The following is an 18,698-nucleotide window of genomic DNA, read 5'->3' as shown; positions in this document are numbered from 1 at the left end:
CTACAAATAGCTGGCTGTAAACATGCGTAAGAGCAACTTATGCGCTGCCCCCTTGCTAAACAGCTTGTATAGTTAATCCAGAAGTAACTAAATAGAAATATTATATTGGAGCAATTGTTAGAAACAATACATAGCTGCTAATGACCGAAAAGAAGACAATGATGCTGGTTTAATACTAATAATATTGCACTTAATAATGTATTCCTAAATATATTGACGCTCCAGCAAGTTGTGTCAAGTACATGTTGTGAACATGACCAGGGATAATGGGTTAATCAGAGTGTGAACTGGTATAAAATTTCAAATATATCAGCACTTACCCAGCTTCAGGTTTATACCAGTTCCTTGTCCTGGGTTACCGTCCCAGTATTGCGGGTGGAGAGTATGCTGTGGTGGTTTGACACTCCGGTATCCGGCTACGATGTGTGAATTGGCCATGCACAGCCAGAGACGCCCCAGCTGGTAGCGTCTCCAGATGTTCGGAGGAAAAATGGCCGACAATGCCTGGAAGCATGTGAAGTCACTAAGCTACGGAGCCTCGTTGGGGCCAAAAAAACCTACGCATTTCGAAGGATCACGACCTTCTATGTCAAGGATACCGCCCATCTTACCGCTCCCAGATATACACTGTCCACATATTGTTAATTGCCTGATTAACTCTTAGTGTGCCAAATCCACCTGCATGTGAGTCCCACATTTCCTGTAGTGGTGCTAACTGGTCAAATAACAATAAATAGCAAATAATTGTCAATGTATAACCTGCCTACAAATGTGAATGCCCTCTGGGGGTGACAAGTAGTGAATATTTTATTAAAGAATAATATCTAATTATAGGCTACATTAACTAAATAATGCTGATTGAATAGAAAAATGCTAGATAATTAAATAAATAAAAAATAAATAGAAGGAGGCCACAGTGCATCCTACCTGTCGCAGAGCTACTAGAAGAGGTATTAAAGGGACTCTGTCACCTGAATTTGGAGGGAACAATCTTCAGCCATAGGGGTGGGATTTTCGGGTGTTTGATTCACCCTTTCCTTACCCGCTGGCTGCATGTTGGCTGCAATATTGGATTGAAGTTCATTCTCTGTCCTCCATAGTATACGCCAGCGCAAGGCAAGATTGCCCTCACTGCCTCACAATACATCATATAGGAGACATTGTGACTTTGCTGTACATCACATCGGATGCACTGAGCCTGCTGTAAATACATCACATAAGAGACAATGAGACTATGGTAAATAGACTAACCGAAGTCCTAGAAACTGGAAATCTGTCTTGGGCCGCATCAACGGCCATCCTGGGGCATAAGATTGACTCCCCTGATTTAAATAGTAATTACCTAAAACCACGTTTCAATAATCTATATATCTATATATATAATTGTCTAAGGGTTTTTTCATCTGTCTGTCTGTCTGTCCTGGAAATCCCGCGTCTCTGATCCATCAGCGATGGGCACAGCAACGATGATGTCATAAAGGACGTAGACATCAAGCGTCTGATTGGTCGAGGCCGCCAGGCCTCGACCAATCAGCGACGGGCACAGTATCGACGTAGATGTCATAATGGTTGCCATGGCGACGATGATGTCATAAAGGTTGCCTCGACCAATCAGCGACGGGCACAGTCTGCCACGAATTCTGGAATCATCATTGTCCATATACTACGGGGACATGCATATTCTAGAATACCCGATGCGTTAGAATCGGGCCACAATCTAGTTTTATTATAATGAGGTTATTTTTTATGATACATTGTGATGATCCTCTCAAATCTCATCTGCCTACGGCTCACAGAAAAATTACGGTACTTCTTTTGATCATTGATCATGTTCATTTTTAATCAGGGATCTTAAATAGGGATCTACCCCCGTTGTTAGAAATTGGAAACACAAGCCGTTTCACATTCCTAATCTATCCCACAAAGTTTACAAGAGATTTATAAATTTACACAAATAATTTTTGCTTACCATTTTGGGATATTTCGACCCAGGTAAAGGTGATGGCTCCTTCTTTGCTGCTTTCACTGAATCTCAATAAAAATGTTCCTGGACGCTTCTCTTTCAGCAATGCACGCTCTCTTTCCTTACTAATGAAGCCCACAATACATCTATTAATATAAAATAGTTCCGGCTATTACATATTCATTTAGAACAGAAAAATTACATACATGAAATAGTATTACATTTACAGGGGTTTTCCACTGTCAGGACCCCAAATGCTGTAAAATACCTAAAATAGCAATCTTATAATTTACAATCAAAGCGTCTACCTCGGCACAGCAGCTGGGCTCAGTAAATGGCTATTGCGGTGATTTGCATAATCAATTTGATGTCATCACTGCAACTGAAACACCATAGCAGAGTAGCAGCGGTTAGCAAGGGTTGGACCCAGGAAGGGAGAGTACTCACGTAGATTGCTATTTTACACAGTTAATGGTCCACTTTCGTGAAAGAGGAAAATAGCTGCAATGCCATAACAAAAAAAACAATGAGATTTGAAAAAAAAACTATTACCATAACAATTAAAGACTAGTGTTGAGCATTCCGATACCGCAAGTATCGGCCGATACTTGCTGTATCGGAATACTGATACCGAGATCCGATATTTTTGTGATATCGGAAATCGGTATCGGAGTGTGCGGTGCGTATGGTTCCCAGGGTCTGGAGGAGAGGAAACTCTCCTTCAGGTCCTGGGATCCATAATAATGTAAAAAATAAAGAATAAAAATAAAAAATATGGCTATACTCACCCCTCCGAAGAACCCTGGCTGTCACCGCTGCGAGCGTCCGCCTCCGTCCTTAAAGGGAACCTGTCACCCCGAAAATCGCGGGTGAGGTAAGCCCACGGGCATCAGGGGCTTATCTACAGCATTCTGTAATGCTGTAGATAAGCCCCCGATGTTACCTGAAAGAGGAGAAAAAGACGTTATATTATACTCACCTAGGGGCGGTCCCGCTGCTGGTCAGGTCGGATGGGTGTCTCTGGTCCGCTCCAGCGCCTCCTATCTTCATTACAAGACGTCCTCTTCTGATCTTCAGCCACGTCTCCGGCGCAGGCGTACTTTGCTCTGCCCTCTTGAGGGCAGAGGATAGTACTGCAGTGCGCAGGCGCCGAAAAGGTCAGAGGCCCGGCGCCTGCGCACTGCAGTACTTTGTCTGCCCTCAACAGGGCAGAGCAAAGTATGCCTGCGCCGGAGCCGTGGCTGAAGATCAGAAGAGGACGTCTTGTAATGAAGATGGGAAGCGCCGGAGCGGACCAGAGACACCCATCCGACCTGACCAGCAGCGGGACCGCCCCTGGGTGAGTATAATCTAACGTCTTTTTCTCCTCTTTCAGGTAACATCGGGGGCTTATCTACAGCATTACAGAATGCTGTAGATAAGCCCCTGATGCCGGTGGGCTTACCTCACCCGCGAATTTCTTGGTGACAGGTTCCCTTTGAGAATGCTGTGAGTGAAGGACCTTCGATGACGTCGCGGTCAGGTGAGCGGTCATGTGAGCGGTCAGGTGACCGGTCACATGACCGTGACGTCATCGAAGGTCCTTCACTCACAGCATTCTTAAGGACGGAGGCAGTCGCTTGCAGCCGTGACAGCCAGGGTTCTTCGGAGGGGTGAGTATAGCCATATTTTTTATTTTTATTCTTTATTTTTTACATTATTATGGATCCCAGGGCCTGAAGGAGAGTTTCCTCTCCTTCAGACCCTGGGAACCATCGAGGAATACCTTCCGATATTTGTGTCCCATTGACTTGTATTGGTATCGGAACTCGGTATCGGCGAGATCCGATATTTTGCCGGTATCGGCCGACACCATCCGATACCGATACTTTCAAATATCGGAAGGTATCGCTCAACACTATTAAAGACGTCTCATAAAAACATTCTCCGGTTTACAGCATTGCTTTTGTTTAAAGTAATATGACTTCAATTCCGACTCACCAGAATGTGTTTACAGTATATCACAAAAGTAAGTACAGCTCTCACATTTTTGTAAATATTTTATTATAGCAATTTATGGGGCAATATTGAAGACATGACAATGTAAAGTAGTCAGTGTACAGTATGTACGACAGTGCAAATTTGTTGTACCTTCTAAATAACTCAAAACAGCCATTAATGTCTAAACCGCTGAGATTTGAAACTAGAACCCTAGTTTTGCAAACAAACAGTGCTAACCACTGAGCCACCCTGCTGCCCAATTAACTCTACTTTACATGTTTGTAAGGCTACGTTCACATTAGTGTTGCGCCGCCGTGTGTCGGCGACGCAACGCGCGACGCACGCTAAAACGCGCGCAAACGCGCGCAAAAACGCGCGCGTTTTGCGACGCGTGCGTCGTTTTCTGACGAAAATCGGACGCACAGAAAATGCTACATGTAGCGTTTTCTTGCGTCCGACGCTAGCGTCGGAAACGACGCACGTGGCGAAAAACGCCACCAAAACGACGCACGCGTCCCCTATGTTAAACATATCTTATATGTTTAACATATGATATCTCAATATCTTTGGGTTCTGCACCCGGTACAACCTTTTCCGTGAGAGGGTTGACCCTGGTCTCCCACAGGGACCAAAAAAGTGGCAAATCCCTCCTCAACACAGTCCCATATGGAAGGGTCTTTCCACTCCCACCACATGCTTAATGTCCCCACATGGTGTGGAAAAATCAACCTCCGCGGTCGGGTACTCCCGGATTTCCCTGTGGAAACCCATCACCTCCACTTTTGATCCTTTGGGGTTGTCCCCGGCAACAAGGGACCTATGGACCAGAGTCACCTTACTCCCTGTGTCCAAGAGAGCCTCTGTTAGGCGCCCATTCACAAGTACCTGGCACAATTGTGGTTCACTGCCAGCTGTGCCCGTAGTGGTGATGCAGATTGGCTGGGCACACATAGACTCATGGCAAGTGTTCCCACAGTCCCTGGGCTTAGATATCACTGAACAGTTACTAGCCCCATGCCTGGGCTCTGTTGCAACGTCCTAAGTGGGTTTATACCACTCAATCAATTCTATCAGCAGTTCCAGGGTACCTAGGTCCCTCATCCCGACCCAATACTGCATGTCGGCCAGCAGAGCACTTATCATCCGGTCAGCCACGATTCTCTCCATCGTCTCGAATGGGGAAAAAAACCTCAGGCTGGAGCCATTCCTCCACCAACTGTAATAAGTCATTTGCCTGAGACCTTGCGGATCAAGACTCTACATAGGACCACTGGTACACCCAATGATCGCCCCTTACCTTTGGGGTCCCTTCAGGACTCTGCTGATCTCCCTTCACTTTAAAGGTCTCCTTTTTACCTAGCTGAAGCTCTGCTATCTTCCACTGCAGCGCCTCCTGCTGTTGCAACTGCACCTCCTGCTGCTGCAGAACCTCTTGCTGAATCCTTTGCTGATTGAGCACAACCTGCTCCAAAAGTTCCTCCTTTTCTCCAGCAGACTTTCACAAATATCTGCAGCACTCTCTGGGGTATGCCTTGGTTCACACAGCCCGCATTCTTTCCACCATATGTAGTGCAGCGGTATCACCGTACCCAGTGAAAACAGCAGTGCCCCAAGCAAGTTCAAACAAAACTTTCCTTTAATGTGTTATTTCACACAGTCCATAAGAATACATAGTACACGGCTTTATGTTTGCAGTCCCTAAACAGGCCGGACTTCCCTTTGTCCAGTTTCCCTGGGCGACCGCACGCCGGTACCAAGTCTCTTTACTCATGCAGTGCACAGCATGCTGTATCCTCTGGATCGCAGCTGGGTAAACAAAAGACAGCAGGGCGTCAGTCTCTTTGGTTCCTCTTGCCCCTGTGTTGCCTCACACAGGGAGTGCTGTGCAGTCAACTGCTCTGTTTGCTTCCAAACCAACACTGACACAACTCCCCCTATACTAGAGGGCTTTTAATCAGTCACTGCTTCACCATTTTTATCACACCTACACCTTTGACCGCAATGCACCCTCATGGCCTCACTACTCTTCCTTGCGCATTCTGGAGAGCACAAACAGCGCCCCCTAGCTGTAACAGGGGTCACTGCCTCACATCAGGTTCCTCGCATCATGTTCTCACATGCTTCATGCAATTAATAGAGTCTGTTCTGTTACATACTTAGGCTGATAACCGGTTCATGCAGGATTACATGAACACCCGATTCTTACACTTTGGCTGGTCCGAACAACGAAACCAAAAGTTACCATCCACCTTTCGTGTCTCCCCTTTTCCTCATTGATTGTAAGCTTGCGAGCAGGGCCCTCCTTCCTCTTCGTATCTGTTTGATCTACGTGTTTATTGTTATGCTGTAATGTCTATTGTATGTACAAGTCCCCTCTAAAATGTAAATTGCTGCAGAATATGTTGGCGCTATAGAAATAAAATTATTATTATAACTATCAACATTAACAGAAATAAACACTTGAAATCAGTGTTTGTAATGACTCTATATAATATATAAGTTTCACTTTTTGTATTGAAGAACTGAAATAAATTAACTTTTTGATGATATTCTAATTTTGTAAGAAGAACCTTTATGTGTGTGTATATGTAAATAATATGACACCATATATTATGTATAATATAATATGTAATATATTAGATATGGTACATAGATAATAGAAAGATAATGTGTGTGTATTTTATGGGGAGTAATATATATTACACCCCATACATGACACACATACATAATACATTACAGATATGAGACTCATACAGAACACACACATTTTTCTTCACTGCAGGGAGTGTGACAGCAGTTTCTCTGGCCAGAGCAGTGCAGGCACCTGTCCCCTTGTCCCTTCCTCTCCACTTCCACTTCCTCCTCTCCCTCCCTGCCTCTCCCCACCTCTCCCCATCCCCCTCACCTTCCCTCTCTGCCTCCTCTACCCCATTCACTCCCCTCCCTTTTCCTGTTTCACTTCCCCTCCCCTTCTCCCACCCCCTCTCCTCCTGCTACCCCTCCCTCTCCCCTTCCCCTCCTCTCTAAATGATTCCCCTCATCCACCCCTTTTGTCTGGTGCCAATGATAAGATCTGACAGAGAAAAGCGCCTAGGGAGGGGGAAGTCTACCTCTGAAGTCTGCCTGCTGGAGCCCAGTGAGAAGCAAGAGCTTCTGTAATTTGTAGATGCCCCCTGACGAAGCCAACGCGAAACGCGCGTTGGGGCTGCGGCGGTGACCCCTTTGTGCCGGACTCTGACCTGATGGGTAAGAACCACTAGAAATTACCAGAGACTATGATGTGGGCCGCGTTATGAGTAGCGGCACTCCACTTGGGGAAGTGTATTATTCCACCTATTGATGTGTGGAAGTGGTGGTTTTCTTCCCTGAAACTGTGCACTTTATGGCATTAAGATTACTAAGCCGTATTAGCGGCATATTGGGGTCATCCGTCTTTTTAGACTTTCAGTGTTTTCCGTAGTGTTCTCCTATTGTATGCTCTGTATATTTCTATGAGTATTTTGATTTGATATGTTTTTAAATTTTGTTATAATAAAAACGTACATTTTTTATATTTTGGGACATATGCTCCATGTGTCTTTTTGGGTTGTTCATATATTTTGGAGTGTCCAAGTTGAAGGATTTCTAGCACGGGTACTTTCCCTGACACTATACTACTAGTATGTGTATGAAATCCACTATATTGCTGTTCATCGTGGGATGTGTTTATACCCTGTATATAGTAGCCACCGGATGAGACCCGGAGGGTGGGAAGGAGGCGGACATGACATGGAGCAGGGAGCGAGTGACGGTGGTATAGGGAGATTGGAAAAGAAAGCAGGGGGGGGACAGAGGAAGAAAAGGGGGGAAGGGAATGACATGGGGGAAGTGACCTAGGCAGAGGGGAAGGGGGGGTCAGGGGGAATAAAAAAAAATGTGGGGAGGGGCTGTAACCCTCTTTGTTCCCAGGACATCCGGATAACAAGTCACCCACAACACTCCCCCACCATGCAGGCCCTCATTTCCTTACTGGAATGGATGTGATTTCCAGGCTTCAGGCGACTGCCAACGCTCACTCCCAGGGATGGCTGGAGAGCATAGCGGAAGGTATCCAGGGGGTTGGTGATGGTGGTCCTGGCCAGGACACATGGGTGGCAGAAGGGGAAGCAGGTCTAGGAGTGAGTGGGGATCAGGGTCCCAGAGGAGGAAGGCAGGGGTCCCCTCACAGACAGCGGCAGGAGGAGGGTATCGGCGGGCAGGCGCCAGCTGGCGGATGCGGCATGCTCCTCCAGGCAGCCTGGAATCATATGGTCAGGAGCCGACGGGCGGGCACAGGAGTGAGACCGCGGCAGCCCCCACATCACAGAAACAGGGGCAGGGATCTCTGGGGGGTATCCAGCAGCAGTTCCTGCTGTACAAGCGGGATAAAGCGATTCCCCCGGCCGAGCGGGAGAGCCGCGGCACACGGGCAGCGCTATCTTGTTTCCGGGGTCCTTCACAAAGAACCCCGGAAGCCAGGCTATCTAACAAGATACCTGGTGAAAAAATTAAAAATCTGGGGCTGTCCAGGGATATGCCTGAGGGGGAGGAAAGGGCCAGGAGACCGGCCACCAGGACTAGGTCCCCTGAAAGGCTGTCCCTCGAAATGCCGATCAGGGCACAGCAGCGAAGGGAAGGAGCACCTCAAGAGAGCCCGGGCCATAACAGGAGGCGCTGGCCCCGGGTTGATAGCGACCCCAGACAGCTAGGGGGCCCCTTAGGGTGGCAGGGCCGAAGCCACCACCAGGAAAGTGGAGTGGCAGCCAGGCAGTCAATGAGAATCTGGGACAGTGAGGCCACTATGCAGTGCAGCAATTGGAACCAAGGAGGACCAAGAGAAAACGAGGGCGCTGAGGGTGGGTGCCTATCGCAAGGACCAATGTGGCCCCCATCCCTGGATGTGGACAGCGATGACGACGACGGCGGGGAGGATTCCAGGACCACAGCGGCTGGGGGAAGGATGACTCCCGCACAGCCTGGTAATTATGATTCCATGTTTTGTTCGTCTCCTTATGTAAGCCCACTAGAAGGGAGAAGGAGGGAGCCAGGGATCACAGGGGGATAGCGTAGTCCCCAACATAGGGTCTCTAGAATCCACCGCCAGGGAAATGAAGGCAATGCTAAGTAGTTTAACAGACAGAACGGATCTCCTAGAGGGACACGGGCCGGCACATTTAGCAGCATGGACGAGCCCATACGCTCCTCCCGGTGCCACTGGGGGTAGGGAAGGTATTATCAGGGGCTCAGAAACAATGTCAATGGGGGAAGAGGAGAACAGTCAGTTAGATGGCAAGGCGAGGGGAGAGGTTTATATTTGCTTCTCGGGTCCCTTGGGTGCCCACCTTAAAAAAGAAGTGAAGGAAAAAATCTGGAAAGATGAGTATGTGGCCATTTTTTCGCTGTTGCCACTAGATAGATTGAGTGCAGGAAGTCAGGAAAAGGGGGAGAAAGGAGGAGGAGCAACAGAGTACAGTGGTCCCACAAATGTTTACAAACTGGTTCAACGCCTTTACGATCTTAGCTAGTGTCATAGGAGAAAAAGCACCTGAAAACTGCTCTCAATTGTTTTGCTACATCTACTCCATTGGGGAGGCTTACAAGTCATATGGGGGGCAAGCGTGGCTGCGATATGCCAAAAAAATGTCATCAGTGTAAGGCCATTTGATCATCCATTAGATGGGACAAAAAGGATATAGACCTGTGGCTTAAGATTATGTCCCTGAACCACAAATATGGGAACTCCTTTTATGGGGGTCGGTAATGTCGACCAAACGGTACAGCACAGGAAGGCAGGCAGCGGGAAGCTTTCAGACCCGGGGCGGGAATCAGAAACTCGGGCTCTGCTGGCAATTTAATGAGGGACAATGTAAATTTGGAACAGGTTGTAAATTTAGGCACCTGTGTTCCTCCTGTAATGGAGCATCGCATGGGGCCAATAGGTGTGCCAGAAAGTACAGTGGTAGAGTGGGAGGAGCCGACCATGGTCAGGGGTCAAACTGCACGTGATGCTCCCTTACCTAAATAGGTACCCGGATAGAAAAAAAAGTGGACTTATTATCCAAATGCTTCAAAGACTGGTTTATTATCCCTTCCCCAGCATTCCAAATGCCACAGAATTTGAAGAATCTGAGTTCAGCCTATCAGCACCCCGGCGTGGTAAAAGAAAAACTGAGGAAAGAGGTGCTGATGGGCTGAATGGCAGGTCCTTTTAAGTTCCCACCCATATCGGGCTTGCTAGTTTCTCCACTGGGCATTGTCCCGAAGAAGGAACCAAACAAGTACCGAATGATTCATCACCTGTCATACCCTTGTGGTAAGTCCGTCAATGACAGCATTATGTTCGGTATTATATGCATCATTTGACAAGGCAGTAAAATGGGTGAGAAAATGTGGAAGAGGGCCGCTGATGGCCAAAACTGACATGGAGTAAGCTTTTCGGTTATTGCCGGCACACCTGGATAGTCAGCGGTTGCTCGGTTGCTATTGGGAGGGAGAGTACTTTGTGGACAGATGCCTACCGATGGGATTCTCTTTGTCGTGTTCGCTGTTCAAGTCCTTTAGCACCTTCCTGGAGTGGGTACCAAAGGACATCATGGGTCTGGGTTCGTTGATCCACTACCTAGTCGATTTTTGGTGCGTAGGTCCCCTACAATCGGAATTGTGCGATACTATTTTAAAGAGTCTGCAGCCGGTCGCAAAAAAGTATGAGGTTCCATTAGCTCCCCAAAAAATAGTCGGGCCCACGTCATATATTTCCTTCCTTGAGATTGTGATCTATACAATCCGGTGGAAGTGTCGTTTTCCAGAAGATAAATTGGCGTCCCTAATAGCAGAAATAGGCAGGGCAAAGAGGGTTAAAAAATTGAGGTTATGAGAGGTTCAGTCCTTGCTAGGGAGTGTAGGGGTTGTACTTGCTTAGGTGCAGCGGGTGGCAATCAGGAGGCATGTTCTTTTAAAAGTTCACAGGGTTTATTGATTCACAAACCCACAAAACAAAACAGAAAAACAAATAGCCTTTAGCTAAGGCAAAAGAAAGTACAAGTGTCCAGTACTTCAGACTCAGTCTTGGAGCCTCAACACACACTGGAGGCTTCCACTGTGACGGGGTGTGCGACAGAGCAAGCAGGGACAGCAGACCGATGAATAATCCAAAATACCTTTATTGCAACTGAGAGAATATTCCGGCAAACAGCGATCAGGTTCTTCAACTTACAATAAGGCCGCAACAAAATAACAAATCCAGGGCGACACCCAATAATCCGACTCCAGGGAAAACAAAACACTAGTTCATAGACAGACACCAGGATCTGGCCTGAGCAGCAGATCCTAGCTCCTCACAAGACACAGGTCCCAGAAGAATGATAGTATATCCATGGGCTTATTGTCCCACCCCTAGGGATCAGCCCCTTGGATGGGTGGAGGGGCTCACACCCACCCTCAAACATTTGTTACCTGGAGCTGAAAGTACAAAAGAGGCTCCAGATGTCCAGTCCCAGTCAGTCTGAGAAGCCCCGTGCAGAGAGCAACAAATGAACACAATGCCCCCCACCAGAAGCAGGGTAGGAAATGTTAATGAAGTATGGTCTATGAAATCAGGGCGGGGGTGGTACTCCATTACAACCCCTTCCCCTCTCAGATTGTGTACAGACTAGTGACCTCAACAGGTCGCTTGTCAAGTACACTTAGACATGGCCAACATGACTTATGACTCCTTCTGCCTGTACAATCCATTAGCGTTTGTGTCGACTGCCTCATCTTTATTGTATGGAGCAGCTGTAGGCTTAAGGGCGGTGAACATTGGGGACTGAAGGTAAAGGAGCCACTGGTGATGACGGGGAGTTGGTAGTTCTTTCTCCATCTATCAGCAACTTTTTCCACTGAGGCTTGATGGTGAGAACCTCATCAGCGAAGGCGGCAGCTTGTTCTACTGTAGCTGGCTTTCTCTCACGCACCCATTCCCTGATCTCTGTGGGACACTTCACAAAAAACTGTTCTTTGAGGATGGCCTGGAGGATGGTCTCCGGCGTTAAGGCCCCCTCCAGCCAGTGATGGCATGCTTTTTTTAATCTATGGGCATACATTTTAAAAGACCCATGCCCCTTACAGGTTAGCAAGCAGAACTGAGTCCTGTAGGTCTCTGGAGTCACAGCATAATGTTCCAGAATGGTTTCTTTGATGTCCTCATACTCTCGATTCCAACGAGGGTTCATAGCTCTGTATGCATCCGCAGCCCCACCGTCCAAAAGTCCCACCAGATGTCTGACCCGCTCCATTTCTGGGACTTCCATTAACTGAAATTGATGTTCAAAGTCTTGGAAGAATCCCGCAATGTCCCCTGCAGCCTCATTAAAATGCTTAAAGTCCTTGCGGGACACTCTTGGAGGTTCCCTTATTGTGGGAGTTATGATGGAGGTCTGCCTGTGGGCTCTAGCCACTTCCTCAGAGAGCTGCCTTTCAAGAGCTCTCCGAATAGCCTCCCGTTTATCTTCTATGGTGGCTTCTTCTCCCAGCAAGGCCTTCTCCTCCTCATACCACACAACCCACTGACTTTTCTGAGTATTTACCTCCAGGTCCTGTCTTTCCTCCAATTGCTCTGGGAGTCCCTCTCCAGTGCCATCTTGAAGGCTAGCTCCTTCCAAAGCCTCAATCAGCTAATCCTTGTACAGTCCTTTGTATCTGACCCCTAATTCACGGACCTTTGTCTGTAGGTTCATCACAGTCCAGTTCCTGTATCCTGAGGTTCTGGTTCCATTTGTTGCTGGGCCGCTGATCTCCCTTCCCTCTGCTCTGATCCCGCTGCTTACCAACACGTTTGTGTCGGGGTGTGCGACAGAGCAAGCAGAGACAGCAGACCGATGAGTAATCCAAGAGACCTTTATTGCAACTGAGAGAATATTCCGGCAAACAGTGATCAGGTTCTTCAAGTTACAATAAGGCCGCAACAAAATAACAAATCCAGGGCGACACCCGATAATCCGACTCCAGGGAAAACAAAACACTAGTTCATAGACAGACACCAGGACCTGGCCTCAGCAGCAGATCCTAGCTTCTCACACCACACAGGTCCCAGAAGAATGATAGTATATCCATGGGCTTATTGTTCCACCCCTAGGGATCAGCCCCTTGGATGGGTGGAGGGGCTCACACCCACGCTCAAACATTTGTTACCTGGAGCTGAAAGTACAAAAGAGGCTCCAGATGTCCAGTCCCAGCCAGTCTGAGAAGCCCCCTGCAGAGAGCAACAAATGAACACAATGTCCCCCACCAGAAGCAGGGTAGGAAATGTTAATGAAGTATGGTCTATGAAATCAGGGCGGGGGTGGTACTCCATTACAATCCCTTCCCCTCTCAGATTGTGTACAGACTAGTGACCTCAACAGGTCGCTTGTCAAGACATGGCCAACATGACTTATGACTCCTCCTGCCCGGACAATCCATTAGCGTTTGTGTCGACTGCCTCATCTTTATTGTATGGTGCAGCTGTAGGCTTAAGGGCGGTGAACATTGGGGACTGAAGGTAAAGGAGCCACTGGTGATGAAGGGGAGTTGGTAGTTCTTTCTCCATCTATCAGCAACTTTTTCCACTGAGGCTTGATGGTGAGAACCTCATCAGCGAAGGCAGCAGCTTGTTCTACTGTAGCTGGCTTTCTCTCACGCACCCATTCCCTGATCTCTGTGGGACACTTCACAAAGAACTGTTCATTTAGGATGGCCTGGAGGATAGTCTCCAGCGTTAAGGCCCCCTCCCCCTCCAGCCAGCGATGGCATGCTTTTTTGATTCTATGGGCATACATTTTAAAAGACTCATGCCCCTTACAGGTTAGCAAGCAGAACTGAGTCCTGTAGGTCTCTGGATTCACAGCATAATGTTCCAGAATGGTTTCTTTGATGTTCTCATACTCTCAATTCCACCAAGGGTTCATAGCTCTGTATGCATCCACAGCCCCACCGTCCAAAAGCCCCACCAGATGTCTGACCCGCTCCATTTCTGGGACTTCCATTAACTGACATTGATGTTCAAAGTCTTGGAAGAATCCCTCAATGTCCCCTGCAGCCTCATTAAATGGCTTAAAGTCCTTGCGGGACACTCTTAGAGGTTCCCTCATGGTGGGAGTTATGATGGAGGTCTGCCTGTGGGCTCTAGCTGCTTCCTCAGAGCGCTGCCTTTCATGAGCTCTCCGAATAGCCTCCCGTTTATCTTCTATGGTGGCTTCTTCTCCCAGCAAGGCCTTCTCCTCCTCATACCACACAACCCACTGACTTTTCTGAGTATTTATCTCCAGGTCCTGTCTTTCCTCCAATTGCTCTGGGAGTCCCTCTCCAGTGCCATCTTGAAGGCTAGCTCCTTCCAAAGCCTCAATCAGCTAATCCTTGTACAGTCCTTTGTAACTGACCCCTAATTCACGGGCCTTTGTCTGTAGGTTCATCACAGTCCAGTTCCTGTATCCTGAGATTCTGGTTCCATTTGTTGCTGGGCCGCTGATCTCCATTCCCTCTGCCCTGATCCCGCTGCTTGCCACCAGTTTGTGTCGGGGTGTGCGACAGAGCAAGCAGGGACAGCAGACCGATGAATAATCCAAGAGACCTTTATTGCAACTGAGAGAATATTCCGGCAAACAGTGATCAGGTTCTTCAACTTACAATAAAGGCCGCAACAAAATAACAAATCCAGGGTGTCACGATTCACACCGTGACCGTCACCCCTACGTCACGGGTTGGGGTGACTTTAGGCCAACAGACGGCTAGCACATGTGCAGGGGGGCTTATCTTAGTTATCCCTCCACTTCACAATGTGATGAAAAAACACACACAAGGCTATTGACCTCTTAGTTTACAGCAGGGGCTTATTCTAGGTATCCCACTGCTCTTCAATATACCACAAACTGCAGGGATTTATGTATATCCCTGTTGTGAATTCTGTTGTCGAACTCCCTCCTGTGGTCGTGAATGGTACTTCGGCGAGTTCTGTCCATGGACTCCCTCTGGTGGCTGTGAGTGAAGCTGCTGCTTCTGAGGTTGCTTACACAGGTGACGTGGTTTATCCTTTGGTTGGCTGCTCTATTGAACTCCACTCAGATCGTTACTCCTTGCCAGCTGACAATGTTCCTGCATTGGTTCAGTTCGCTCTTGGATCTGTCTGGTGACCTGTCTTCTCCAGCAGAAGCTAAGTTCCTGATTGTTAGTATTTGTTCATTGTTTCCTTGTCCAGCTGGTTATCATGATTTTGTCTTGCTAGCTGGAAGCTCTGGGATGCAGAGTGGCATCTCTGCACCGTTAGTCGGTGCAGAGGTCTTTTTGCACACTCTGCGTGGTCTTTTGTAGTTTTTTGTGCTGATCGCAAAGATACCTTTCCTATCCTCTGTCTGTTTAGTAAGTCTGGCCTCCCTTTGCTGAAACCTGTTTCATTTCTGCGTTTGTGACTTTCATCTTTACTCACAGTCAATACATGTGGGGGGCTGCCTTTTCCTTTGGGGAATTTCTCTGAGGCAAGGTAGGCTTTATTTTCTATCTCTAGGGCTAGCTAGCTCTTAGGCTGTGAAGAGGCGTCTAGGGAGTGTCAGGAACGCTCCACGGCTATTTCTAGTTGTTGTGATAGGATTAGGGCCTGCGGTCAGCAGAGCTCCCACATCCCAGAGCTTGTCCTGTGTGAGTTTAACTATCAGGTCGTGCCGGGTGCTCCTAACCACCAGGTCCATAACATATCCCGCTTACAAGTTCCACTTAACACTTGCAGCTCTCTGGCGCCCCTCTTACTCTCAGGTCAAGTTAGGTACTGCACCCTGGGTAATTAGTCGCCAGACAGGCTGCCTGCTATGTACTGGCTATTGGGCACGCTGCAGCGACGCGATAAACTACTCCCACTCAGTCAGGAACAATAATTATCAACGCCGCAGTCGCTACATCATCACCCAAAAGTCTGCACACGGTATCGCTGCCACCAGCTTCGATTAAACGGGTACGAAGCTAACCCAACACAACAGTAGCGTAATTCCCTTCAGGAGACTTAAGGTACAGTTTAAAACAGGAGAACGAACTAGTATTAAATAATATACCCCATCAAAAGTTTCAGGCAGTGTTTTATCAAAATATTTTACAAATGATGTTACAAATGAGACAATTGCAAATATGTACAAGGTAATTATAACATAAAGGGATTACAGGAGAAAAGATAACACTCATATGTTCTCAGAGCATTGCAGGCACCCAGGCTAGTGGAGCTTCCATACGTCCCAGTTCATGGGACGTGCTCGGGCTCTCCAGGAAAAGACAGGAAGACCCTGCTGGGATCTGGGCAGACAGTTATAGCTGCAGCCTGTAACATCCCAGAAAGGGGTTGGATCACCTCGTCCCTCCTACCTCTTCAGTTAACTAATTTTACCCTAACCTATATCTAATTTCTATAACTCTGCTACAAAACATGTCATAGTCATAACAAACCCAGCATTCATCTCGGATTAACGTGGGCATTCTAATGAGATCAAATATGTCCTATCTGGGATACATATTTACAGATGGAGTTAGAAGCCCGTGTTTAGAGTGATGGGTAGATCCACCGAGGGAGATTAAGAATATATATTTTTGTGTTCTTAACGTAAACGGTTTGCGTAATATCTTACAAAAACAAAACAAAGAACTTCCATGGATTCTAGAGACTTAGAATCCAGTTCTAGCCGGTCACTTTCCACTGCAGGGGTGCCGGTCGTAAATACCTTTGCTCTCCGAGCTAGAGGTAATAAACTCTTCTTCCCCCATCCCTTGGAAAGGAAAGCTCTTGGCTGAGTGCAAGGGAATGGGGGCTTATTTAGCCCGCAGCCTGCTAACAAGAGAAACTACTTATATGATATTTCATACCATATCGTGACACAGGGCGAGACCCGATAATCCGACTCCAGGGAAAACAAAACACTAGTTCATAGACAGACACCAGGATCTGGCCGCAGCAGCAGATCCTAGCTCCTCACACCACAAAGGTCCCAGAAGAATGATAGTATATCCATGGGCTTATTGTTCCACCCTTAGGGATCAGCCCCTTGGATGGGTGGAGGGGCTCACACCCACCCTCAAACATTTGTTACCTGGAGCTGAAAGTACAAAAGAGGCTCCAGATGTTCAGTCCCAGCCAGTCTGAGAAGCCCCCTGCAGAGAGCAACAAATGAACACAATGCCCCCCACCAGAAGCAGGGTAGGAAATGTTAATGGAGTATGGTCTATGAAATCAGGCAGGGGGTGGTACTCCGTTACATCCACCTCCCCACATACAGGTCCTGTGTTAAGCAGTAGCCTACATTATATAGCTATAACCACACCCAGGAACCCATCACATGATTAGTCACGTGGTCGTGACTTCACCGCTGGTGCTCAAACACATATAGAGTTATGGTGATGCCCCTACCCAGGGGTGAGGTATATGGGTAGCCAGACCCTCCCATCTCTCATAGCTACCCGTATCCTGGACCCAAGTGTACTAAATGATCCCTTAGTGCTTATGTGCATTAAAGAAAATACTCCGGGTTACATCACAGAGACAAGCCATCTCTTTGACACATACCTCCCGTCGACTATTAGCCACTACAGGAGTTTGAACTTTGCATGCTGGGTCATGCCTATGGGCACAATCTTCACAAGGAGATTAGTGGGGGCAACGGTGGGCGGGAAGTCACCATATCATTATGTGCACCTAACGGCGGATAATAAAGCGGACCTGGCAGTTTAGGATAGATTTCAGGAGAAGTACAATGGGGATCCTTGATGATGGAAGAGGATGTTGTAATTCAGACATTAACTTATACACGGATGCAGCAGGCAGTTATGGTTTCGGAGCATACTGTCAGGGGCAGTGGTGCGCGGCCGAATGGCCAGAGGAATGAGTGCGCTCGGGGCTGGTCAAAAACATTGCATTACTGGAGATTTTCCTATCCTGGTTGCAGTAACGCTATGGGGGGACAGCTAAAAAACAAAAAGATGCGGTTTAAGTGTGACAACATGGGCGAGGTAATGGCCATAAATAATATCACCGCGTCTTCGCCGCCAGTAATTCTAGTGTTGTGTCAGCTGGTGTTGGAATGCTTGTCCATTAACGCTCATTTTATAGCATCGCATTTTAACTCTGTAGCTGACACATTTTCTCATTTGCAGTTGGAGCGGTTTCGGGCGTTGGCCCCCGAAGCGGAAGAAGAGGGCCTACCCTGCCCTCCCAGACGCTGGGACGCAGGGCTTCCGAGCCGCTGATCAAGTCATCCTTAGCAAGTAGCACATGGGCAGCTTATTTACGGACATGGTAATAGTGGGAGCAATGGTTAGGGCAAGGGAGGGAGGACTTGACTGAGGAAGAACACATTTGGGTTTTATTAATGGGAATTAGGCAGGCCTCGGATCGGATAGTAGGTGGTCTACAGCAAAGATGAGTCAATTAATTTCAGGGCTAGCGTTTGGGTTAAAACTGAGGAACAGAACGGACTTGACAAAAAGTTTTTTAGTAAGACAGGCCATTAAGGGTTACCGGAAAGGAAAAGGTAGGAAGGACAGTAGGCGGCTGGTGTCAGTTGGTCTGTTGAAGAAACTAGGATTACAGTTAGAGACGGTGTGCAGGTGACATTTTGAGGTGGGCCTATTTAGGCTGGCCTTCTCACTGGCATTCTTCGAGGCGATGAGGATAGGGGAATTAGTAGCACCAGGCAGAGTGATAGCGGGGGGGCATTTTAGTCGAAGACATCAGGGATATGAAAGAGAGATTAGA

The 18,698-nt window shown here is 47.7% G+C and overlaps 1 protein-coding gene across 5 annotated transcripts in view; it reads right to left on the bottom strand.

Moving 5' to 3' along the window:
• The window catches only part of STAT1 (signal transducer and activator of transcription 1), a 1,428,390-nt gene that overhangs the window by 133,722 nt on the left and 1,275,970 nt on the right, over positions 1–18,698 (bottom strand). For all 5 annotated transcript variants that reach the window (XM_069733810.1, XM_069733808.1, XM_069733811.1 and 2 more), the window contains one exon: positions 1,970–2,109. In XM_069733810.1, coding sequence (XP_069589911.1) covers positions 1,970–2,109 — 140 coding nt within the window. The remainder of the gene's footprint in view (positions 1–1,969; positions 2,110–18,698) is intronic.

The sequence above is a fragment of the Ranitomeya imitator genome, chromosome 7 (genome assembly GCF_032444005.1).
Source record: "Ranitomeya imitator isolate aRanImi1 chromosome 7, aRanImi1.pri, whole genome shotgun sequence".
NCBI lineage: Eukaryota > Metazoa > Chordata > Amphibia > Anura > Dendrobatidae > Ranitomeya > Ranitomeya imitator.
This window is presented reverse-complemented; position numbering and strand designations above follow the sequence as displayed.